General features: G+C 40.6%; 2 protein-coding genes across 4 annotated transcripts; one reads left to right on the top strand and one right to left on the bottom strand.

Annotated features, from left to right (window-relative positions):
* Positions 1-809: 809 nt before the first annotated feature.
* On the bottom strand, positions 810-26,417 carry RB195_023391 (uncharacterized protein; the record flags this gene model as incomplete). Of its 3 annotated transcripts, XM_064210804.1 has the most annotated exons (9): positions 810-1,605; positions 1,707-1,870; positions 3,046-3,213; positions 3,304-3,391; positions 11,962-12,091; positions 12,144-12,227; positions 16,589-16,694; positions 18,074-18,145; positions 19,472-19,594. In XM_064210804.1, the coding sequence occupies 9 exons, from the start codon at positions 19,592-19,594 to the stop codon at positions 810-812; spliced, it is 1,731 nt and encodes a 576-aa protein (XP_064066686.1). The 3 variants fall into 3 exon arrangements, with proteins under 3 accessions (XP_064066686.1, XP_064066683.1, XP_064066684.1); XM_064210802.1 differs by lacking the exons at positions 1,707-1,870; positions 19,472-19,594 and adding an exon at positions 26,289-26,417 and having other exon boundaries at positions 810-1,589; XM_064210803.1 differs by lacking the exons at positions 810-1,605; positions 1,707-1,870; positions 3,046-3,213; ... (4 more) ...; positions 18,074-18,145; positions 19,472-19,594 and adding exons at positions 25,824-26,097; positions 26,257-26,417.
* RB195_023392 (uncharacterized protein) lies at positions 19,341-19,902 on the top strand (the record flags this gene model as incomplete). The annotated part of the gene is made up of 2 exons (XM_064210805.1): positions 19,341-19,654; positions 19,746-19,902. The coding sequence occupies 2 exons, from the start codon at positions 19,341-19,343 to the stop codon at positions 19,900-19,902; spliced, it is 471 nt and encodes a 156-aa protein (XP_064066685.1).

The raw sequence follows: 26,417 nt of genomic DNA, 5'->3' as shown, positions 1-26,417 counted from the left end.
AAAAAAAAAAAAAAAAAAAAAAAAAAAAAAAAAAAAAAAAAAAAAAAAAAAAAAAAAAAAAAAAAAAAAAAAAAAAAAAAAAAAAAAAAAAAAAAAAACCACCAAAAAAAAAAAAAAAAAAAAAAAAAAAAAAAAAAAAAAAAAAAAAAAAAAAAAAAAAAAAAAAAAAAAAAAAAAAAAAAAAAAAAAAAAAAAAAAAAAAAAAAAAAAAAAAAAAAAAAAAAAAAAAAAAAAAAAAAAAAAAAAAAAACAAAAAAAATCAAAAAAAAAAAAAAAAAAAAAAAACAAAAAAACCAAACAAAAAAAAAAACCCCCAAAAATTTTCATCCTAAACCCTACCTTTTAAAAATAAAAAAAAAAAAAAAAAAAAAAAAAAAAATAAAAAAAAAAAAAAAAAAAAAAAAAAAAATAAAAAAAAAAAAAAAAAAAAAAAAAAAAAAAAAAAAAAATTAAAAAACAAATTTAAAATATAAAAAAAAAAAAAAAAAAAAAAAAAAAGAAAAAAAGAAAAAAAAAAAAAAAAACACAAAAAAAAACAATAAAAAAAAAAGAAAGGGAAACAAAAACCAAAAAACAAAAAAAAAAAAAAAAAAAAAAAAAAAAAAAAAAAAAAAAAAAAAAAAAAAAAAAAAAAAAAAAAAAAAAAAAAAAAAAAAAAAAAAAAAAAAAAAAAAAAAAAAAAAAAAAAAAAAAAAAAAAAAAAAAAAAAATCTTCCCTACATGATATCCTGCAGAAATCATTTGGTTGGTCAGCATCCTTATTTGATCAAGTGTTGCAGAACAGTTGTCGGCGGAATTGTTCGCCACACTCATACTGACCAATTTTTGACTATTTGTGATCTATTAGACTGGTGATTGGAGTAATTCTCCTGTAAAGTCTTGATCAACCAATTGTAGTTTTCAGGAATGAGTTTTATCCCTTTGATGGCTGTTTGCGCTCTTCCCTTTAAACTTTCTTTGAGTAGGAGTATCTTTTCCATAGTGTCCAGTTCTTCACTGTTATGGACAAGGGCTTCAAAAATGGCCCAGTATCCTGGGAAGTCGTCATAATTCCCGTAAAATTTTGGTAGTGTGGCTTGTGGAGGTTTTATTGACCTCAGCGTCCTTTTGGCTGTGCCACTATTGCATGTGGATGCTGAATTTGATTTGTCTTGTGAGCACGATGGCATTGTGGTGTCTCGCACACAATTTTCGTTTGTGTTATACATTTCGCCATCCATTTCTTCGTTTTCTTCACTGTTGACGTTATCGTCTCTTTGAGGCTTTAGGGACATGTATCCCAGTTTGATTTCCATAATTTCGCGCATACTTTTGGTTTCATCAAGGCGCGCTGTTAGCATGAACGTTAGGTCGTTTGCTTCAGCTACCGCAGATTGTAGCTGCGATTCTTCCTCTATTTGTTCAATTTCAATCATCAAATCCTTCCTTTCGGACTTGTTTCTGCAGTTTTTATACTCGTCTCTAACCTCGTTATATAATTCTTGGAGATTTTCTCTTTCCTCTTTTATTTGCCTTATGCTACTTTGTAGTAGGGCTGTGGCTGATCGGCATTTCTGATAAGTTCCCTTATCTATTGCTGAGTACTCAACCTGTTTAGTGTATTCCCTGTAACGGGATACTAACGTTTTTAGCGTCGTTGCGCTAAGAACTATTGGTGTTCTGTGAAAATGCAGTGCCATTTCTTTCTTTATGCAAATGCGATAAACTTCTTTTGACCTACTGTAGCTTTTGACAGAGGTCTGATCAACTGTTTCTTGACAGTCCTGGCCTCAAAGATGTTACTCTTTGACGCGGGAGAGTAATGGCTTATTTTAGCCGAAGCACCAAACTGTGTGGGTGGGTGACTAGAGACTTCAGGGATTTTATCACCCTAATTGAACAGACCAAAAAGCGGTGGTTCAGTGAAATGTCTTTATTATGTGAATACAGATGAGCAGAACAATTGCCAGCAATAGGATTGGATGAAAGAATGGGCAGAGCGTTGTCTGCCGCACTCTTGGACGGTACAAGTAGTTCTGAGCTAGAATAACCATAACCGCGAACGGCACTTTATACCACGTCCCCTATCTATCATCGGGGGCGAAAAAAAAATTTTTTTTATTTAAAGGGGGGGTTTTTTTTTTTTTTTATAAATAAAAAAAACAGCAGTAAACTTAGGACTTTCTTTATTGGGCGAATAAGACGTTTGATCAGATAGATCACGTTCGACTTCACCCTTTCAAACTCTAAAGAAGGCGATATTGCCGAAACGTTAGCCACGAATAAAGGATAGTAAGAACCTTGTGTCCAGCTCAATTAAAGAAACCAATTATGAAAACATCAACATGCCGAGGTTATTGAGAGTCGTACATGCGGACCTGTAACCGAAAGCGCCACACCCTCCCCTTTGCTTGGATACAACACAAAAATTGTTTTACATTGGCTGCCACCTATGCCGACGACTCGTAACGACAGTGCAGTGGACATGAACTGCCTATTGCCAACACTCCATCGTCACACCAACTTTAAATGTAGGTGTGAAATGTGAGGGTGAAAGTTATGAATCATTTCTACGGCTGGTCTCAGTCCTCAGTCCTCATTCCCAGTTTTTACGATAGCTTTGAAAGCATGACAAATAAAAGTATTATAAAGTATATATATATATATATATATATATATAAGTATTATATGTTATCTGGACGGCTTTGAATCAGGATATAAATTCGAACGCAAGATAGTAAATGAAGACAGAGGACAGCCAAAGAAGACAACTTATGTTTAGTAGTCGAGGTAGCGCAAGGCAGGAAAAACTGATCAAGTATGCGAAGAAACGTCTCTGCATGACAAGATGAATTCCGTCACTTTTAGAAAGGTGAATACTATCCAACATTATTAGAAAACCCTCCGCTGTTTACAACATCTGTTTTTTATTCCTTGTGTTACAAACTACATCCCTCATAACAGCAATAGGCAAACCATAATTAGAGAAAAAAGCAATAGCTTACGTTGCATCTTCCCACACAACGGGTTCTGTCAATACACGATTAAAAGGCACATAATACTTACGTCTATGCGCGTCATCACATCAACTACAGTTTTGTCGCTGATTTCCATTGCACCAACTGCTATCTTCAGCTCCTCGACTAGTCCTTCCTCGTTACTCATTTTAATAAGCTCCATTAGGCGTTTGCGATCATAGGATACAACTTCTTCACCGAGAACAAAATCGAGTACCTGCAAAGGAATCCAGAAAATGTCTCATATTAAACTTTTCTATGCACAGTCGTAAAGGGTATTTTTTATTTAAAAAAAAGAAATCCCTGCCTTGGAAATAGGATAAGCTATAGGGAAAGTAGCTATCATAAAGAAACGTGTCATCCAAATAGTGTAAGCGCCAACGGCCAGACCTTTTCTGAAAAAAAAAAACACCCTCGAAAGATTTAACAGATAATTCACGTTAAATGAACATCTCTTGCAAAATAAACTGTTCAGCCGAATTATGCATAAAGAAACCGTTATTTATTAAGAGTTACTAGGATTTATTAGGAACTGATATTTTCATAGTACAGTATAGAAGAAAAAACTCATGAAGTTTACAATTTTAATGAGCATAGAAAGATTGACCCAATTTATGTCAACCATCGTGACCTGTAACTACTGGACTCCTACCTTTCTGCAATCTTAATGTGTTGCTGAGGGAAAGAAATATACTTCCTTAATACTTTAGTGTTATGTACATTATCTTCAATCCGCTAAGTTGTTAATAGGGATGGTAAGCTAGGACGTCGTGATTGACAAATTCAAATAATAAAAAACTGCTTCACTGATGGAGTACGAATCCACACAAGGGAAAAGTTAGTCGAAGGGCCACGCAAAAAGTGGTCGTAACGGCTGCTTAACCAAGTTTCTTGATGCCTGAGCCACAGACCAGAGTTGAGTGAGTGATGATTACGTTAAAAAGCATAATCTTGATTGACTAATTATAATTTTTGTCAAAATTCGTCTTAATGGCTACCTATGTCTGGAGGCCAAACAGTTTAAGAAAACGGTTCGAAATTCGTTACTGCTCCATGTTGGTTGAACGCTGATTGCGAAATATTCTCGAAAATCGCCGTTTATAAGCCAGAATCAACCAGAATCTGCAATTCATTTGCGTAACGGCGGAAATGGCTGCTGCTACTCCGTTGGCTCTTCGTGATTTCACACTGATTGCTATCTGACCGGAGCTCGCATCGATGCCCAAGTAATTACATTAATTACGTCCATTAGCGTAATTACTTGGACGACAATTCATTAGCATAATTAACATAGTTACTCAATCAACCAACCCTGTTTAAAAGCTCAGACTCCAAGAAATCTGGTTAGGTAACCATTAGACCACTTTTTGGATGCCTCTACCGCAACTCCTTTTTCCCCTACTCATTTGTACGTAAGACCCTATTGAAGCAATTGACAATCAGAAAGAATAGTTATAGCACTGTTGCTATCATCCCAACATCATGTATGTACGATAGTAAATAGTGAGAGCCGATCCTCTCCTTGTACCGTAGATTTATTTAGTCCTATGGAAGAAAACACTGGCAACATAACAAATATAAAAATAACAAATAGGGACAGTTTCTGTCATTCTATCCCTTTATTTGAAAGCAATCTATTTGGTCTTCCTCTACCTAAGGTTCGTGAGATGATAAAGAGACGTAGAGACGTAGAGACGTAGAGACGCGCTATTATAATTCCTCCACAGAACCCAAAAATTACTTAGGACTATGGATGTTACGTAACTCGTACAAGGCTTTGGAGAGGACCATCCCGGATAGGCTTACCAAACAACGTGAAGAAACCACCCCTGATGAACAAGCCACCTTTCCGCCTTTTCGATCAACGATTGACCAGATGTTTATTGTCAGTAAATTGAGTGTGGCAGCGACGTTCGAGACCGACGCAGTTAGCTTTTCTCTTCACCGAAACCGCATTCAATCTCATCGAGGCTCTCTTCTCTGCGCTTAGCGTCATTGGAATGGCAATAAAGTTCGTACGTTTAATCAAAGACTTGAATAGGAAAACAGCTGCTGCGGTTTGAACACCAGAGACCGCATATACGAGTCTGATTGCTACCTGCACTTGGTGGCCAACTAAACACAATCAGTCGTTCAACTGTACGCATTGGGAACGTACGAGCTATATAACCCGTATTGTTATAGGCAGAAGATTCCCACACATTGCAAAAAGGTGCTGTCGTGCAGCACATCGCCAAAGCCCAAAACCTGAAAAATCAACTGCCTGAAGGGAGCATGGAATCTTCGGCAACAACCATTCGTTTCCTCTCGCTGAACTGCCGAACACTATGGAATGAACTCCAACAAGCCGCCCTGGCTAGGCTTCTACGATATTTCTGTGCGCCTTTTGTTGCACTGCAGGATACACGCATCAGAGATCGACCCGTTATCAGCATCGAAAATTGCACCATATACTGCGGATGAGAACAAAGTAGGTGGCTGCGCGATAGCTGTGGGGAACGATTACAACAACCTGGTGGAGAAATTTGGCTCAACGTTGACTAGATGCGCCTTTGTACGACTGCGGGATTGCTGAGGACGTAAACTCTGGATCGTAAGTGCCCAACACCTACGGAAACCGCTGGAGACAACAGTTAGGACGCCTTCTATGAAGAATTCAATGCGTTGATGTCTAAAATACCATGCCAACAATCCGATGGGCTAGAAAATGGTATTATCCAGCGGAGCGCACGTCGGACAACGATGACCTTCTGGTCGACTTGTGCGAACAGACTGGTCTCATCATCGCTCCCACGCTTAAGCGGAATCATCGACGCCATCAGCTCACGTGGCAGGGGTCAACCCTTTTAACGCCTGAAGAGCAGCACAAGCAGAAGATGAGGACTCTCAAACTTCAGCCCGACTACGATCTGGCGAGGAACATTCCTCAAGCAGATATCCGAATCCGATGTGCTAGGAAAATGGTATTATCCAGCGGAGTGCGTCGGACAACGGTGACCGTCTGGTCGACTTCAGGGATCGGAAAGCCGTCGGAAAGCAGTACGAAACTTCAACATATTGTCAACCTTGTATCAAAGCTGGCTGCAGCCATCTCTGCCCTGACAAATGAAAGAAAATGTGAGTCCCCTCGAGACCTTCAGCGGGAATCAAGGTAGACGGACCACTTATAGAACTTGTGGATTAGCTCTATTATTTTATAAGTATGCTTAAAATCGATGGCAACTACAAGAGAACTATATTCAAGGAAGAAGTGTTAAAGTCAATTCGGCACTCAGCTCACTGACCAAGCGCCTGTGGTCGACCCTTATCGCCAATGGAATCAGTCTGCGAGTATATTTATCTGCAATTCTTCCTATCATGATATACGGATTGGAGATTTTAGGAGCACCATGAGGAGAAGCCTGACTGCATGGAAAGCAGACAAAAATGGGATGCAGGGAAGAAGAATTTTACACAGAAGTGAGTACGGAATACCGGCGGATTATACGTGTACGTACATTAACGTCCTGTTCGACCTTCTCATGTAGTCACAAAAGTAACTAGCAGGAACTGGTCCTTTTTTTCAGGTAACTATGTGTCCTGTATTCCGGAGAAAAGCTCTGGAAGCAGAGCACAAATGAGCGGTTACCCTCATTCTCTCCCTCAAAGAGGAAAATCGTCTTCACTTCTTTGGTTGCGTTATAAGGAGGTCGTCTGAATGTCTTTTCTAGTTGTCTTTAGGATGCTCCCAGATTTAAAAGGGCTTTTGGTCACAAAAGAAAGTTTTAACAGAAGGTAAATTAAAATCCGAGAACACTTGGTGTTGAAAGAGTTCAGTCGAAACGTAAAGTTCCGACAGTTTAGGAATGGCGACGTACGGTTAGAATATGTGCGAGCTGTGTAGAAGATCGAACAAGACTGGTTCGGATTTGTTTGAAGACAACAAACCCTGGCTAAGATGCGGATAGCCGCGTTATGCCATAACCTCTACCCACCTTGTAAGTGGAAGTCACATGAGAGAATCATTCGAGGAAATTTTCGATGGTGGGTTCTCTGCTATAGTAGATAGGCTAGTTTGCTAACATCACATTCCCAGAAAAGTTCTTGTAATATCAATAACGACTTCGCAATCGCTGCTCAGCAGGCACATCAAATCCACCTCGCAGGATCATCACGATTAGGCACAATCATCACAATTAATTATTTTAACTGCCATCAGTACAAACAGTCCAGGAATAAAGTTTAAAATTAAAAACACATTTTCAAAAGCACATCCATGGCTGACAGGTGATGGCAAGCGGAATGACATGAAGTATGATTAAAAAAACATATTTCAAAGAAGCTTAGAGAAAGTTTGATAGTTCCTTTGAATTTATTTACAAAGCGCTTTTCAGTCGACCCGAAACAAGTTTAAGCTTATCCCCTAGTTTCATGGACAAACTACTAACGTGTTTGTATGTTGATATAGTCGGGTGGAAGCAACCTGAAGCTGGGTATAAGTGCGTAAGCGGCCGCGCTCGAAGCGGTGCGGTGAAGCTAGCCGTTTGACCGGAATGAGACTATCGCCGGCTTCACTCGAGCAGATAACATCAAGTTTCGAGCTGAATTGAGGACTTCAACCTTTAGATTAACGCAAATTGCTAACCTCCAGTTTTAAAATTCTTCGTTTTTCATATTTCATTCATTTTGTAACTGCTATGAACTTGTATAGCATTGCAACTAACCTCTTACGCTCTAGCATGAAATTATAAAGGAGGATCGAAAGCGTTCTATATGAACCCAAAGAAGTTCTACGGAGAAGCTAACATCTTCCACAAGATCATTGCTGATTTCGACGTTAGAATTGGCCCTAGAAGAAAGATCGAACCACTTCAAACCGAGACAAGGATTCAAGGGATGTACTCCCTGTCTGCTTTTTTTCACAACTGACTTACAGTACCTCTCTAGACCCACACCAGTCCGGCTAAAAGCCTGCAATCAAGTGTCTGGGAGGTGCAAGGGAGGCGATTTGGAGCTACCTCTATTTGTACGTTTCAAAGGGACGCACCGCTCTGCAAGAAAACCCGTGCTATTAGAGTCCACCAACCTGGCCATGAGTTTCAAAAGTAAACGCTTGAAACGGAAATAGAGAGTCTTGTGACTCTAGAGGAACGGCAACGACAGAAAGGACGAGGTTGCGGGAGTCATCTTGGCTGCTAGAAACCGAAAAGGATGAGGATGACGATCTGTATATACGACGCATGCTAGGAGTCACGTGCAAGCCAGGAAAAATAAGTACCACGTCATCGTATTGATGATAGAGATGCCACCAACCAAACGCAGCATGTTTCTGGAGAAGTACTGTTCCTAGGGAAATGCGACAGTAGAAGAGTTGATGAAGTCGGTGTTCTCTTCGACACGGTGACAAAGAGCATCGACTGTTACGAATAAATTACGACCCGAATGGAACGTTTTTGGATGAAAAATTTGGTTCAACGCCAGTTTTGACTATCTTCGTCTACGCTTCAACATCAAGCTACAAAGAAGTCGAAGTTTCAACTAAAGTTAATTCAACTTACGACTCGAATCGAAAGTTTACAGAAAACAAAATGTTGTTCAACGTGAGAGACGACGTTACTTTAACTGTTCCTCGCCAACGAAGACAATCAAACTTGATTATCTTCGTCGAATAGGAACAGTAGAAGTTCTCATAAGATTTCTTGAGAACACAACTTGGGAACGTAACACTTCATTCGTGAATTGTCTGAACAGGTCGCAATTAAAGCGGGGCCTAATTACAATGATCTTACGATCCCATTGCAAGGTGCTTTATCGAACAACCACACTCGCGATTGCGAAATCGTTACCAATTTTCCTGGGAGTGAAGCACATTCAGCACTCACGGCATCTCTTCCTCTTTGTTTTTAATCACAGAATATAAGGTGATATAAACAGTAGGAGAGCTAAGTGAACGAAAGCGTAGTATAAGTTCCACTCTAAGAACTCATTTCTACTGACGAAAAATGTGAAGAAACTTGTTGAAAAAAGTGCATGTCAACGTTGTTGGGTCGATACTGCGTGCGAATTACATGGTGGTAATACATGGTTTCTGGTCCTCTATTTAAGCTAAGAATTGTTAAATCTTTCGTAGCAGTGTTCATGGTTCTTTGCGGCTATTTAAGATTGCTTGGAGGTGAAATAAAATTAAAATTGGCAAAATATCGTGCACGGTTTTGATATCAGTTTTTGGTCCTCTATTTGAGCATGAAATTTGAATGACTTTGGAAATAACTAAGAACGATTTTGGAAATAGGAAGAATAGGAATAAATTCCCCTTTTTCTACCCCCTAAGCACCTATCCGTAACGATGGACAGTCTTTACGAATCCATAGCCGATTGAGTGCCGTCAAATCTGTGCTTGTCGAATAAACCACTAGCAGGCCAGGGTACGCATACTTGGACTGTGTTCATTACACTCCGCCCACCCCACTGGAATCGTGTGTGTAATGCAATGAAAAATGAAACTTGTTCAGAGAACAAGAAGTGAGATGTAATCCGGTTCACTTCATAAAAGTATCAATCACCATGTAAAGCGAGTTTCCTGTGCACGTATCCATACCCATTACATGAGATATGAGAGAGACTATGAGATACTTGCATGGACGTCGCGGTTTCGTTGCTGCACGCCTAGGTGGGGCAAGCGATCCTCCCGCTAGAGCGCGAAATTGCCATGTTGGTTGATAGAGGCATGTCCTCGACTACTTAAATGACGTTCACGATTGGAAAATTGAAAACATGGTTATGTTACATACACAGCATACAAATGGAAGGACACTTATGTTGAACTTATAACATAAAGACCAAATAAATGGTTAAAATGTTCTAGAAGGGTGCCTCTGTCATATGTAATGGACTTCCACTCGGAGTGCATCTCGTAGAATGTTCTAGAAGATCTCTTCAGATGTATATAAGGGACTTTGAGCGTAAGCCTTGTGAAATGTTTCAGAAGATCTTGTGCAATCGGCATATAAAAGAACTATTTTTTGTCCACTCAAAGAAATAACACCATTCTACTATAGTCTTCTCATTCCTTTCCTCACTATACGTGCTACGTCTACCTCCGTCCAGCCAATTTTCCAGCATTCTCTTCGTATCGCGAAAGCGCGATTGAAAAAGAAACACCCGAAGTTCCTACAGCAAGGGAACGGAGGATTTCGAAACATCATAAGAACGCGGATCGGTATATAAAACAAGGATCGACATCGCATTTTCTCCCCGCTGAGTTACTGCTTTCCCGATAGTTCTGTTCATCTTCTTTGCCGTAGTTTTCCCGTCAAGGTTTTTCTATGTTTGCTCGGTACAGCTCATCCATATATTTGGTTCGAATTGGTGGTTTGGCGTTGTTATTTTTGATCTAATCTTTTTGAGAATCTTGTGATAATCGTGCAATCGTGTTTATATGTCATGGTTTAAACCCCAGTATCTCAAGGACCCAAATCGAGCAAATGAATATTCACCGAAGACTTGACTACTATAAAGACCTGCAAGGCAAGCAACTGCAACAGTCGAGCCTCTTTATTCCGTTTTAGTTCTTCCCTTCCCGTCTTCTTACTCGTATATAAAAAAAACTTCTGTCTACTCAGAGAAATAACAACCATTCCAAGTGATGGAGAAGCTCACTGACTGCATGGGAAAGGGTCTGGTCTTTTGCCCGAAAGTGTGTCACAAATTGCATTACTCAGAAGTGGATACAGCGTACCGGCGAATAACGCAAAAAAAAAAACATCAGCATCTGCCCTCGCTCTCTAAAGTAGCCGCAGAAAACTCGTTTTGCTTTTTTGGTCAGATTATAAGGAAACCGTAAGATTCAAAAGGAAAAGGCCACATGGACGTAAAAGAAATGCTGGATCGAAGTGTTTAAGGAAGATCTGATGAAACCTGGCATCCACAGAAATCAGGTGAAACGTAGCGTTTTGCAGGATATGGAACAGCGCAAATGAACAGATTCAGTGCGAGCTCTAGAGGTGGATGGAATAAGATGGGCTCAAATATGATCGAGGACGACTCACGTTGCCGAAAATGCGGGTAAACCGCGTTAGGTCATAGCATCCGCCCGCCACTCAAGTCAAGTAAACCAAATCGCTTGGTCTATCTACATTCTCGACAAATACCCACAAAAACAGCCGCACAGTCAGTACAGTAATGTTGAGATGGGTGAGGCATAAGAGAGGAGCACCACAACGGACTGCTGATAATATTAACTACTGCACAATCGCCGATCATCGTTGCTACACACTATCCCTAGGGATAGGTTGTCGCAGAAGGTGTGGGTCCCTGACGATACGCACTCATTTGTATCTTCTCGTATCCAAGCGATCTCGTCTCAGAAAGCCTAATTTTTGTAATTGGTTCTCTTTGCCACTAGTTTAGAGTACATAATAAATTCCAAATGAGCAGAGTATCTAAATAATCTAACCACCCTATTCTGTAAAATGCGAGGAGAATAGACGAAATGTATAGGAGCAAAGAAGTCAGACGCAAGGAGAACAAAGAAGACAAGGTTTTCATCCAACCCTATACTATACTCGTTATGTCCTTAAAAGGTATTTGATCCTTTCGACCATAGCAAAGAGAACAACAAGTGGTGAAGAGTTAAAGATTGAACTTTCATTGTTTGGAAACAATAACGATTGAAAGAGTTTCTTCCCACATCTCAATGTCCACAGCACAAGCTGCTGAAGTACTCCAAAAACTCTATAATTTTATATCTTTAGATTTTTGTCACGAAAAACCTGAGTTGAGAGGTTACGGGATTTGCCAAACATTGGATAGGTTATTTTGTTCCCACTGCTCAGTGTTCACACTTCGGTGTCAACTGAGCAGTGGGAATAAAAAAAAATCGGTGAAAATTGCAGTCTAAGTCTATCGTACATAAATAGGCAAACGAAGAAGGTTTTATGTAAAGTTCACTAGAGTATTCGTCCAACTGTTGCGAACACAAACATACTTGACGCAAAGACTTTGAGGGAAAATCTCGCCAAACACAACAATTCCAGCCGAAGAGGCTATTAGAGCCACATATCCAGAAGTGAGATTATCCAAAAGAATAGAGATACCAGAATTAACGCAAACGTTGCCTGGAAGAATAAAGGAATTTTATAAGCGATTCAGAGAGTGATAAGAACATACCAATAAGAAGAGAGCAAAGGAGAAGGTTTCCTCTTGAGCGGACAGGTAATATAACTTCTGCGTATTTACGCTCAGCTTTAGATCCTAAAAGTTTAGATTACAGGTTTAGCTGGCTTACAATTCCTGCTTTCCAAAATTTTACTTTCACTTCTCCAATTATTTCGTAGTGCACTGGTGTGCAGGAAACTTCAAGATTAAAGGCATCACCCCACGAATCTGAGGTGGTAGGGATTTCAGGTGGAGTATTACTATACGGGTTCGTAGATTATGGAGAGAAGGGTGATCCTATCCATTTCTTCCTAATTGCCGTAAAAAACGGCCTGGAAGATACGGCTTCGGGCGTTCCGACGCGCTATTTTCTACAAGAAGTTCGATTGGAGCGTGCCAGCCTTGTGCACGCGCCGCATATTCCGGGCCGTTTGTTTACGGCAATTAGGAAGAAATGGACGGAATCACCCCTCTTCATAATCTCCCGTAAACGAATACCCCACCTGAAATCCGTACCACCGCAGATTCGTGGTATGCTGCCTTTAAGTCAGAGTCCTATCTCATTTTCGCTCTCGAAATTTCGCCTTATTTTTTCCCCACTCCAAGACATTCATTTCGAAAAACTGCACGGAATACTTCAAAAAATCACTAGAACCCCGCCCTATTTGGCCTAGTTGCACGAGTTTCCCCTACAACACACGCGTTGGTGACTTTCTGCCAACCGTTATCATCGCAATGGCCCCATATTTTCACCTTCGTAGTTGACAGAATTAATGATTAAAATGACTTGTTAGAAGGTCGCTTGAACCTTGCGGAATACTCATCCGAACATGGAAAAATTCTCCTCTAAGAAGTGCATACTCAATTCTCATTGCAAACAAAAGTCGAACTAGTCACAACACCAAGATCAGACGTCACATAATACAGATAACGATTCCGAAAGATGAGGAACCAGAGAAAAGCATAATTTGAAATTATCTAACAAAATAGAATATGTGAAAAGAAGGCATCATCCGAGTTCTCCATTCAAATTGTCAGGCCCCGCTCAAATCAATTTTCAAATTGCAAACTGTATGAAAGCCTATTTGTCGTACGAATTGCTACCGAACATGGAGGAACTCTTCTCTAAGAGTCTACCGGAATCACCTGATTTGACGGTTTCGCATGGACACTGCACTCAGGAAACAGTCAAACAATTTTGAGTGTAACCCTGAAGTCCTCCGTGACTTGTTGAAATGTAAACTTTGCAAAAGATGAGAAAATTAGACGGGATAGGTTTCTCGTACAGAACCCGACTGCAGTGATTCTATTTTATTCTACACGCGGGTAGATGAACGAATGCTGCGTAAGGAGGTGGAAACAGATCCCCATTGCTTTTACACGATCGATAGTGACAAATTTCACGCGGTTCTCATTCCACTCAAGCATCAAATGGCTGCTAATATGTTGTGTTATGAACTTCCCTCTTTTTTCACATCTCATGCTCTCACGTTTGTACTTATCTATCCACCCCCAGGTTGTGCTAGGTTTGATGATGATACATTGTTCGAGGCCATTTTTGAACCCAGATCGATGGTTTGACACCGTCGATTGCGCAAAAGCCTTTCACGCCTCCAGCATCCATGAGTTGTAACCGGAATTATTCAAGAGAATAAAGGCTGAATGGTACTTGCTCTCAGCGCCCAAGAAAAAGATGAGCGTTAAAGATTACATAGGTCAGAATGGACACACTCGTTTTATGCGTCATGAAGGAGCTGCCTCAACCTTGGACAATGAAACCGCAGTGGGAGAGAGGGACGGAGTATAGGTCCACCTGTTCGACGCGGATTTCCATGCGCAAAAAAAAGTACACCCACTGCCCACGTCAAAAAGCTGCACGGGATATCGAATCGCCCAGAATACACCGATCCTCTATTCCTGGTGCATGGAACGAGACGAAAACACGCGGGAGACTTGTGCGCACTGATCAATAACATCGCTATTTCGAAAATTTCAAGCAAAAACGATTTTGCTGTTTTTTTTTTTGCTTTATCTCTCAATTTTCTTTTATGTGCATAAAAATGAACCTGCCAACATGGATCTTTGTGTCGGCTGAAAACGGCCAATGTAACGCCAAGAGATAAAGTTTTTTTCATCCTTGTATTCCAAAAACACAAACGGTTTGTAGGTTTCAAACATATCCAGTTTGAAGGTTCCAAACAAAAATTCCTCTGACTTCCGAATCAAATCAATGTGAAATTAAAATTTTTGGTGGGTTACAAGCAGTACTTACGTAACTTTCAACAATAAGATGTTTTACATTTCGCCATTCTTCAAAATGTGTTTAGTGAAATGAAACATATATTCATTTTCTTAACTCAGAAGAGTATTACGTGTATCTGGTTCTTTTTTCCTTTAAATTCCTCAAAAATTGTTCGTCCGCACTTGAAGTTACCGATTCTCCATCCCTTATCTACACAACAGTGCTTAGTTGATAATGGCGTTCCACAGAGGTTAACTGAACCTGTGATGGAAATTTGAATGGTGAAGAAATCTTCGGAATTAACATCATTCAATACATTACCAAAGAGAAAGATGCATAGGACCATCCTATTTGGTAATTGAAAAAATTTTCAACTAATCGCAAAAGTAGGCTCTTTATAGAACTAAGTTAAGTTCCCATCTTTATACGATCGAAACTGGCTACAACTGGGAAATACTGCGAAAAATCCAAGTAATTCTCAGGACTGGTCCCAATCTGTAAAGCATTGTATAGTCAGAAGACATTCGTTAACAGTTCACAGACTTCCAAAAACTTTCTAACTCCAATAACTAGAGCTAGAAAAACCAGAAACGAATGCGTTGCACAACAAATCCGTTCCAGAATTCACAAAAAGAACGTATTTAGCCATTGATGACAGTCGTTTATAAAGTTCAAACATTGCGATTCGGATAAGTTCCGGAACTAAAGGTGTGAGATGTAATAAATGTTCGTAATAACATGTACATGTTATTACGAACATGTTATGGGCGGGTGTATCGCAGTCGGTTAGAGATTGCGCTGCCCTCACGATCGATCGGAGGTTCGAATCCGCGCAAGCGCAAGCCATTCATTCCTCCGGGGTCGATAAACTGGTACCAGATTTGTCTGGGAGGATAAAAACACTTATTTGAAACATCGGCTAGCCCCTGCAAGTCACTGTGTAGGCCATTTACACGTTCGTTAACCTCAAACGATTCTGAATTAAAGTGAACGTGGTGGCACATCCCAAGCGGATCGATTACCACTAGAAACCTTGTCCTTTTATCCTTTAGCACGTACATTACGAATACGTGACTATCATTTTACATTACAAACAATCAATTCACGTTGAGGATTATATATCATCCAGGCATCAACTGTCTGAGACTAAGCCTTGCTAATATATAGCGGCAGGTAACTTATCACAAGAACAGTTTTATCAGTAGATTTTAAGAATTCCTGTCACATTCTATCGATAGATCTCATCTTTGTTGCCCAGATGTATTAGTTATTAGTACTAGTATTATTAGATTTAGTGACAGAGACCAGATTGAGGCCAGTTATGAAGAAACAACCCGAGTCTTCGTCATTTTCTCTTCTGTCGAAGAATTACCGGTTTTACAGTAGCTGCCCCACGGCCCACGACGGCATGTAACACTAGTTTATTAACGAAAAAAAGCTTGAAAGTGACCTGATCCCACCAATTTTCGCGCCTTTTATCGAACATTTAAGCTTTTTTTGGCTGTATTCATCAAATACCTTACTAATCATTAGACAAGGAGTTAAGGAAGTTGAACGGCGCTTCTAGTGTCCAATTAGAATTCCGTTGCTTACGAACGGAATTTATTCTTTTTCTGTTGTATGAATCCATTTCCATCAAAAACTAGTTTAGAGAGAACTTAAATTTGTCAATGAGTTATCACCTCATTAAAGAAATAATCGAATATGTAGGAACTGGAAAAACTAAATCCTAAATTTTTTTGGAGGGTTCTGAAGTGAGCTTAGGTCACAATTGACCGCAAATGTTAGAAAAAGGAAACTGTGCCCATGCATGCTCCTAACACTCCATGTGAGGTGAAGTTGCGAAACATGTGAAAATGTTCGACGAAAAAAAATTGTACCAACTACTTTGGGACTGCAAACCGCATTTCGTTCCCAACCGTCCACAAAAGTAGAGGTTCGTGTCGAACCTCAGTCGGGAGACAGACGATATGTAATTCCGTCCTGGCTCAGTGGACCATGTCTAGTTTCTTCTACTTCTAACTACTCCTTTTTGGTACCTCAAATAACGCTGGAATTCGTCTCGTCTTTTGAAATAAGTAGCTTCCATTTGCACCTGCCCTCTCATCTTGCGCACATTCCCGCGACAATGAATGACAAAAAACTGTGTAGCTCTATCAGTTCATTATTAATGGTAAGCTGCAGAATTGTTGATATCCAAGTAAAAAAACAGTACCTGACTTTTGAATAAGCATAAGCTCTTGTGGAGTAAGAGACATTAAGCCTAGATTAAGTCCAGAAAAAAGCCCAGATAACACAAGAAGACACGATATGATCGAAATCTGAATGAAAATTCTAAACAAAACTATGAACGAACGACTGGTTCTAGTATTTCACTATACAAAACAAAGCATACGTCCAGGGTCAAGCGTGCATTGAGAATTTCACAACAGGCATCCTAAGAGTAGTGTCGGAGGAGGGGGATCGTAAGGCTTGTCAGCAGAGGAGAAAAAATGAAGAGAGCAAGAAGAAAAAAGATGAAGGCATCAAATAAGCTCATATTAAGAGATGCGAAATGTGAGAAAAATAGATGGCTTGAAGTATTTTTTAAAGACTTTGCCGATACAATTTCACATCTTTTGGTCCTTTTGTCTTTTGGACTAATTTGGGAAAATACTAAATAAATGAAGGACATCAAGATTAGGATAACTGCGAGGGGTCATGAGTAAAAAGGCAAGAAAAAGAGTATAAAGTATAGCGCGCTCTGAATGAAGCCTTGCTTTTAAGTGAGTTGTTTAAAAAAAAATATCACCAAGAAAAAGGGAAATATTGAGTATGAGAGAAGCAATCAAAGAGTGAATATCCAGTATCTCTGGTCGGCTGAAGCTGATCTATTGAAATTTCATTAAAATACAATTTTTTAACCGTAATCTCGCAACAGGAAATGTGCGAAATCTCAGATTTCCGGCAACGCATCAAAATCTGTATGACTTCAAACAAAGTCCAATAATTCAACTCGTAGTTTATAAAGTTGAATTCGAGAAGGTGTTTTTAGAATGCGTTTTGCCTCGGTATTAGTTGTTTTTCCATTTTGCAAAAATGACAAAATTCCTGGGGGGGGGGGGGGGGCTCGGATCGATTTCTCAACCGTTCGTTTTCTTTGTCGATGAGTAAAATTGTTTGTAAACAGTAATAGTGTGAAAATGATTTTAAAACGCGTTCTCCATCGCTTCCAGCTGTTTTTTTCCATTTTACAAGAAGAATGGTGCCTGCGGGGGTCGAACTCTCGACCGTTTGTTATCATTGTCAAATGACGAATTCCGCCGTCGAACACACGTTGAGAGCTTCCCCATCTTTTCAATTTATATGTGCCCATATGTACTGACTTACTTCTAATCCTTACAGTGAGCTATCAGTGGCGTTTACATTATATAATATATTTTAATTTTACCTGCGTCAGTTTACATTTATACTACTACTTATTAATATTTGCTTTATTATATTATTTGATTTATTTATTAAGCATCCAATTTGTTTCTTTAATTTTGTTTATTATAACTAGTTTTTAATTGCTATATAAGCGGCTATACTAAAAAGAGAAGGAAGGAAGCGTTTTCTGGAGGCTCTCCTACAGGGGGGGGGGGGTTCGTTATCAGAAGGGTTTTTTTTCCCAACTACACGCTGACCCTGTATACGTCGCCTTATGTATAAATACACCTACCTGAATCCATAACGCAAAGTAATACTGACGTGGAGGAACTTCTGTGGAAATTCGTGTACGGAATTCCGAGACCTAAGGAAGCACATACACAGACACAATGATTCAAATACTGGAATAACATTAACAGCAGGATAAGAAAACATACAGTAAAAACTAACGAACTATTGTAGACACACAAAATTTTATCGACTTATCGAGATGCAGCAGCAACAGCTGATATGCACCATGTGTTGTCGAAGGCAGTCTTCCGACGAGATAATAGTCTATCTCTCGGCCATACCACCCAGTTTGTGCGAGCCTCTCTTTTCCCCTCCCCACCTTTTGAATATGTATTACTATGAAACTTTTTACTTTACTTTTTACTTTACATTACTTTTAAACGAGTTAATCAATTACCAAAAGAAAACCTATTCAAATTACAGACAAAGAATGAAAGTAGAAGTGAAATTAGGGGAACAATTTTTGAACTATGTGAACAAGTTAACGACACTACTTCTACTACCCTTAAATATACGGTCAAAACATACACACGCATATCACAAGAATTTGACTTGGAATGCTACAGCTGACACGCATTTCGCAACGAGACTTCACTAAATCGAAAGAGTTTCAAGAGTCGTACATCCACGTTGGAGAAGTACAAATTATAGGTAGTCCTAATAATCCACAAAAAAAGAGTTTATCGCGTGTACGCGCTCTACAACACATTTTAACCGAATTTTGAGATGACCATGCAGATTTCTAGTCTACATTGGGAACACTACTGCACAAAAAAGACGTATATAGAAGAGTTAATACGACACGAATCCCTGTGCAGATGCATAAGCGGCGCGGTGTAGATAGTAGTTGGAATCGAGGTGGGACCATCGCGAACTGCAACAATGAACTGTGGTAGCAGAGGTCCTCACCCGATCCTAACCGCTACGCTCCACCGCACTGTGCTTCATGTCGTTTTGACCTTACTATATTTGACATCGATTTGGATTGACTAGGTTCCAGAGGATCGTTAAGTCTATTAAAAAATTTGCAATGCTGTACTTGCTAGGTGTAAAATAAGCGTGCTTTTTCCAGCGCAACAGGAGACGGCAATCATTCGAAGCATTGCGATTGAAAAAAAATTGTCTTCATGTGTTCAAATTGTTAAGTAATCGAGGCATTTCTATACTACTGACTATTCCCTTTTTTTTGCTCATTATATAAAGAACGCGATCAATCTAGACTCGAAATAAACCTCCACAGGGATTTGCCGCCTCATAGCGGCGTGGAAATGCGATGCAGAGCGGAGATTCGTCCTCTGACAGGGTCTTCCAAGCTGAGAAGGAGTTCGACACATCCGACATTCCGACTTCTCGGAATCGGAAGCCTAGCTAGAAGTAAACCACTGCTAAGATTCACCACCGTCTTAGCAAAATGTCGCAATGTAGCTCCCAGATCCATAGTTGGGCGACGACCTGTGGTGAAAGCTAAGCTCGCCGTGGCATGGTTGCTTAGTCTGGGGAAGTCTTTTTGCCGTTCCAACATATTCACTGAGCCCAGCGCATTGGGCCCTACCGTCTCAGACGTCGGACTGTATGACGACCGGTGAGAGGCGACCAAATCTCAGGTTGCTCAGGACGTCTTTGATTCTGGATTAAGGCGACACACGCACGACTCGTCATGGAGACTGTCTCAGACTGTGTACTTACAACACGAAAACATTGTCCACAGACGCTGACCTGCATGCCCTTCTCGGAGCTGCAGAGCGTATCAAATTTCACGTGATTGCTCTGCAAGAGACCAAGTGCAGAAGGAGCGACGTACGTGAAGCCTGTGCACTAATGCGACCGTGAGATCCGTCTCAGCTTTTCTCTATCACTCGTGGCTGCGGCGTCCTAACCTGGCGTAGTGATATTTGTATCGGCCAATTTCGATTACTCTTGGCTCTGGCGTACTAACGTGCAACGGTGCGGTCCAGGGTCAAGCGTGTGATGGGATTTTTCCAACGAGGGTGGTAAAGGGAGGGGGTTGCAAGGGATGAGGGTAGTGACGCTGTCCGCCGAGTGGGCGGCGCTGCCCACGCGGTCTACTGTTTGGTGGTTATTGAGTGCACGGTTGCGAACGCTCAATAACCACCAAACGTCAAACCATAAAGCGCAGAGCCATGCGGGCGGCGCCGTCCGCGCGGATGTGAGGTCTGCGGGCAGCCTAAGGGAGTGTGCGGTGGGCAGTAGTAAACCATACCAAGAAAAAAAAAAGTGAACAGATAACCAGGAAGATAACCAGGGAAATATTACGTAGTATTAGATAATTGTATACACTATAAAATATTACAATAGATACTATTGAATGATTAAATAAGTTACAAAATATTATATTTAGTCCTAGCCGTAGGACAGTAACATGGAAGCATCAACATTTTGTTTTGAAAATGAACAAGTGTTGAAGATGTGACAATGGGACCACAGAAGTTCAATACCCCACTCAGCAAAATTTTTGCAAAGGAGATGGGAACTCGAAACTTCACCTAAAATATGAAAAATTCAATTCTAAGTAGTTTTCATTTGTTTAAAAATGGAATTAATGGCATTTAATTACCAAAAAAGCTCAGATTCTGTGCACATTGTTAGGTCTAGGAAACTGCGAATAACTTCATGGTAATAGGACCAGAAGTATAATTTTAGGTAGCTTTTCAGAGGTTTTCCCTAAAAAGCAGTCAACTCGCTGTTTTTTCCCACCTCCTAATCTTTTCCCATACAAAACTTGGGGAAAAGTTTGATGTGGGATCTGATGGAGGAAATCGTCGGCTACAACATACTGGAAGATGATGTGCTTTGCACTAAGTTACTCCGAGTTGAATTTTATTCAAGATCAAACTCATTTCGGCGAGCGAGCAAAAATTGGGATTTTGGCAAGCCTTCGCACTCTAGAATAACGGGACAGCGTTCAAAAAATGACCCATATGTTCGGATAGAGGAATTAGAAAAACCCTTATGTGCAGAATTTCTCCTTTCCCGACGGTTTGGTTCTCCCATAATTTACATGGAAAAGTCCAAAAAAAAAAACCGGAAAAACATGACTTTTGTCTCACTTGACTTCGAAAAGACTAGGAGCTGGAATCAAACAGCCTTAGCTATCGACGACATCATGCGAAGAACAATCGTTGAGTGTGATGCCGACATCGTCTTAGCATTATCATTGTATCCTTGACTGATTTCGAGTACGCCAACTAGGTTGTTATATTCCGGGAAAGCAGAAAATAGCGCCCCGGAACGCTCTTTCTCGCTCTCTGGGATGATGCCTTTGGCTCCTTAACGAAACGCCTGTGGTGGAGCCCCATCACCAATGAAGTTAAGCTGAGAGTCTACCTATGCGCGATTCGCCCCATCATGGATCGGAGACTACGGATCAGAGACTTGGGCGATCTACGGTGATGGAGATGCTGGAATGCACGGAACGAATGCTGCTGAGACGGCTGCATTCCTATGTTTGGCTTAGGATATGCCATAATGAAGATCTTCACGCGGAAGGTAATGTGGTACACCGGCGGATGACACGTGAAGGATATCAACATCTTTCACCGCCATCGAAGGTGGCTCAGAAAATTATCTTCGCTTCTTTGGTCATACACTGAGGAAATCGCAGATCGGATCGCCTTGTTCAACCAGTAGATCGCCTTGTTCAACGAGTTCTGAGAAGTTTGTTGGATTCAAGCCGGAAAGGGCCATCTGGCCGAAAACGGAAGTTCTGGACTGAGGTGGTGAAAGAGGACCCGGGGACACTCGGCGAGGATAACAGTTTAGGCGAGACGCAAGGTTTCGCAGAATATGGAATAGCGACGAATGGATTGATTCTGTGCAAACTCTCGCAGAATATCGAGATGGCTGGGCTGAGTTGTGTTCAAGGACGCCACACATCGACATTTCGCAAGATATAGAATACTAGTTATCATCACTCTTATCTGTATACTAAAGAGAATCACATGCTTGAAATTTCGCCTTGTCAAGTATAACATTCAAACATTCACTAATATCGACGTTTGATTAAACGGCTAATATAATCTAAGTCAATGCAAAGGTTCACCACCTTCACAATAGTTTTTCGATTCTTAACGACATTGAATTGTGGTGCAACGAGGATCTCTCAAGCTCTCTCTCAAGGTAACATAGCATAGCAGGGTCTCTCAAGCTGGAGATAAGTTACAGCTTCCCGACTTTATTGGAAACTTAGAGCTTAGGTAAGAGAAAACCACTGCCAGGGTTTCAAATCGTCTTGAAAGCCGTAGTGTAATTCTTTTATCCACATAGAAATAGACTCAAAACGAAATGAAGCGCGGCGCATTTCCGTACGCGCTCAAATCGGCGCGAGACCTTGTTATGCTATCTTAGCTTGAGAGAGATAACGATCCTCGTTGCACCAAAATTCGATTCCCAGAGCCATCTCCATGTCGCTAAGAATGGAAAAACTATCGTAAAGGTGGTGAAGCCCTGCATTAGGGTACCGATCTAATCAATTTGGAGATCAACTCTTTTTCTAAAACCTAAAGAAACACTAAAAACAGGAGCTCCTTACATACTTAGATTATACTAGCCGTTTAACCAAATGTCGATCTTCTTGAATGTTTGGAAGTTTTACTTGACTAGACGAAATTTTAGGCAGTATACAGATCAGAGTGATGATAACTAGGTTTTGAAAGAATTTCCATGTCTTTTAATTTTTTACAACAATTATAGAACTTCATGGATCGAAACAACCACGTGAGAGCCCTACAGTTCCTTGATCACTGAATAAACGGATATTGCACAACTCTGTTTGAAACGGATATTTGAATTTGAAGAACTCTGAGTTTATCAAATTCCGCAAAGCATTGATGCACATTCGTAACCGTAAACAGCACAACGCTCTATGTCAATAACAGAGCCATAGAAAATTAGCACTTTCGTGCGAACTGATTATCCCGAGCAAAAGCGGGTGATGATGTAAGTACATCGTGAGTACATATTAAACATACAAATCCCAGAATCGATTGTTTCAGGAGTAAAAGAGCTTCCAATGTCTGCAACCGAATCAACTTAATGTTCGCAAATTATAGTAGTTATACAAATATTCAGACGACTTTGAAACTGTGCTCCGAGATAAAGCCAAATGACTCGGCCCTTCTATTGACCCCTAGTTGTCCTTATCGAATTCTCACTTCTGGACATTTTACAAACGTAGACCTAACCACCACACAGATGCAGAGTTTAAGAGATCGGAAAAGGGCTTCAAGCAAATTTTTGTCAGGACTTGAAGAGTTACTGTTGCAGTTACGGAGGAAGAACATTAGAACAACCAAAAGCAAATCTTGGATAAGTATTAAAAGTCACATGCGCTGAGCAGTTCGCTTGTAGAGTGAGTAATGTTCCATTCGATATGATTAGTGCTGCCTACACGCAGTCATTCTGCAGTAAAGCTAGAAGCTTTCTTCACCAAGGGTCGTACCAAGATTCATCAACGCGATATTTCAACGATGAGGCTTAAAGACATCACCACACAAATCGGGGGTGGTGCGGATTTCAGGTGGAGAGTTCTTATACGGGGCCGTATATTATGGAGAGGAGGGTGATTCCGTCCATTTCTTCCTAATTGCCGTAAAAAACGGCCCAGAAGATGCGGCTCGTGCACAAGGCTGGCGCGCTCCGATCGAACTCCTTGTAGAAAATAGCGCGCCGGAACGCTCGAAGTCGTATCGTCAGGGCGGTTTTTTTCGGCAATTAGGGAGAAACAGACGGAATCACCCTTCTTTCCATAATCTACTACTCCGTTGAGGCATAACCCACCTGAAACCCCATCACCCCATTCGTGGAGTGATGCCTTTAAATGACTGTTTGACATTATTCCCTCCGGTAATGTAGGATCTCTCTCCTTGCAATACTACTTACCTTCAGCCAGCCAGGCATGCATGCAGCTTATGTACCAGTTGGAACTAATCACACCATTGAGTTCCCTGCTACCTTCTCCACAAAAAGATTCATAAGACTTATCAAAAGGCGAACATACTAAGCTGAAATCGGCACTTTTCCACTTCTTTGTCCTAATGTATTTGTAGTATCTTAAAATCAATCTTACATTCAAATCTGTACTTTTTATATGGAGATCAAGAACGGTGGCACCAAAAGCTGTAGCTTGTGAATAAAACTTGGAAGAATACGTTTCTTCACAAACAAAGGAAAGAGAAGCTGCTATGGTCTGAGAGATGTCAATCCAAGAACCGCCCATAAATTTTTCACTGTCCTGAGATATCTGTCGGGATGCAACACCAACAGCTCATAATACGCATTATGTGTTGTCGGAGGCAATATTTCGACGTGAGAGATAGTCTTGCCGGCTCGGCCATGTCACCCGACTGGCGCGAACCATTCCTTCTCCATATTTTCTTTGTATCAAACAATAAATATTAGCGAATGAACTTTTGAACAAGGAACTATAAAGTATAGGATGTGCATCTTTATCTTGACATAGCCAAAGTTATACTACTGCACAGTACAACGTTGATAATGTTAATAAAACGAGGCCAATGTTTTCATTTAGTGTATCACGTTGTTGATCGCAGAAAAAACAAGAAAACCTGAAGAATGTTTGGACAGATTTTTTTTTGTAGAATCGCAATAATTGTGCAAAATAGGTTACAGATTTCGTTAAAGTTGCCTTGTTGCAAATCTTTTAGCCAGAATAACGTCGAAAAATTCGCCAGAAAAGAACTCAAAGTCCTACGGATAGCAGGAGTTAGAAGAATGGGAAGTTCTGAAGGCTTGGTTATTTTTGGTTAGTAGTATAGTATTTACAGTTGGCAGATCTTTCTTTTTCTTCGAGATGTATTATTCGTTCAAAAAACCAGTTATATTAATGTAAAAGGAGAGAACTCCTCACATGGAACTAGAAATAAATCCATGGAAGATATTCGCACACATCAGAGAAAAAACTCCTGGAAGTCTGCAAAAAAATAGCACAATTCCAGAAAAAATCCTTATACTGTGCGGTGTCCAGACAACAGTAAGGGTGACTCCTGTCTGTATGTGAGTAGAATCGATGGGTGGTTAAATGCTGTACTAAAATGAAAAGAATTTAAAAAGTTTTGAGAAACGAGGCTGGAGGACCATACTGTGTCAGGAATGATTACGACGTCATAGCTGATTAATCGCTTCTCGTGCTAGCATCAAAGTTTATTACCTTACGACGTATTTAGTGCTTGAAAGGACTGACTGCAGTTAGGTTAGATATGTAGAACAATTACATGTGTTGGGCAGCCTGAATGGGTATGGTGGTTTAAGACGCTGCAGCACACGAAAAAATTCTGAGTTCAATTCCCACGGCGTGCTAACCAGACGTCTCATTCCATGGGATTGCTATATTTTGAACCGATGACAGACCGGCCGAAGAAATCCCCCGTTACATCATAGTTGATGATGATACGAGAAATTGAGGCAAAAGCAAGGGTGTACACCAGGACCGGCGCACGTTCACGGGCTCAGTGAATGTCAGTGGATCGGCATCAGACTACGAAGATGTCGAAGGTTTTTGCGTGGACCTAGAAAAATTGCAGAGAAGATCATACTTTGTACATGGTCCTTGTTGTTGATTTCAAAGCTAAAATTGGCCCTCTGAGAACGAACACCTGAGAAACTTCACATCGGAGCCCACGGCCTACAATGGAAAAAAGGAGGAGAGGTTTTCCGATTTTATTCAAGGCGACATAAGCCGTGGCTGGGACTCGCAATTTCAAAACCTTTCTTCTTTACAGTGAACGAAGAAATCGCCCGGCAAAAGGTATCATAATGAAATAGAACACATCATCATCATCAGTAAAACGTTTTGCCTGTTGTACCAAATTTCTATTCGGGGCCAAACCATCGCCTCCTCTCGAGGAATATTTCCCTTCACACGGGAAGGAGAAAAAGCTGCAAAGTTTGCAAAGCGAAGTTCCAAGACCATCATCGACCTGGAACATCTCCACGACTGTAGGAGGAGAACGGAGAGTTTTAAAACCACGAAGTGACGCCCGTCTTCTGCTAAAGTCTAAAGTTAATACGTAACGCGGGGCTGCATGAGCTGTAAGCATTCACGAAGTCACGACTGAACTCGCCTTACTTTGCAGAGAGATGATAGGAAGGGCTTTAAAGAGAAAAGAGCAGAAGAGCTGACTGAAGCTGCAGATGGGGGAAGAAAACCCGTCGCCCGTCGAGACATCACCAACACCAACTTCACGAAGATGACTGCTCTCCGGAACCGAAATGGAACAACCATTGCATCGAGAAAGGGAATAGAGAGGACCATCAACGAATTCTACTCCAATCTCCTCGGCAGCCATGTCCACTTGCCTCCTCATCAT

This window comes from Necator americanus, chromosome X (genome assembly GCF_031761385.1).
Source record: "Necator americanus strain Aroian chromosome X, whole genome shotgun sequence".
In the NCBI taxonomy this organism is placed as follows: domain Eukaryota; kingdom Metazoa; phylum Nematoda; class Chromadorea; order Rhabditida; family Ancylostomatidae; genus Necator; species Necator americanus.
This window is presented reverse-complemented; position numbering and strand designations above follow the sequence as displayed.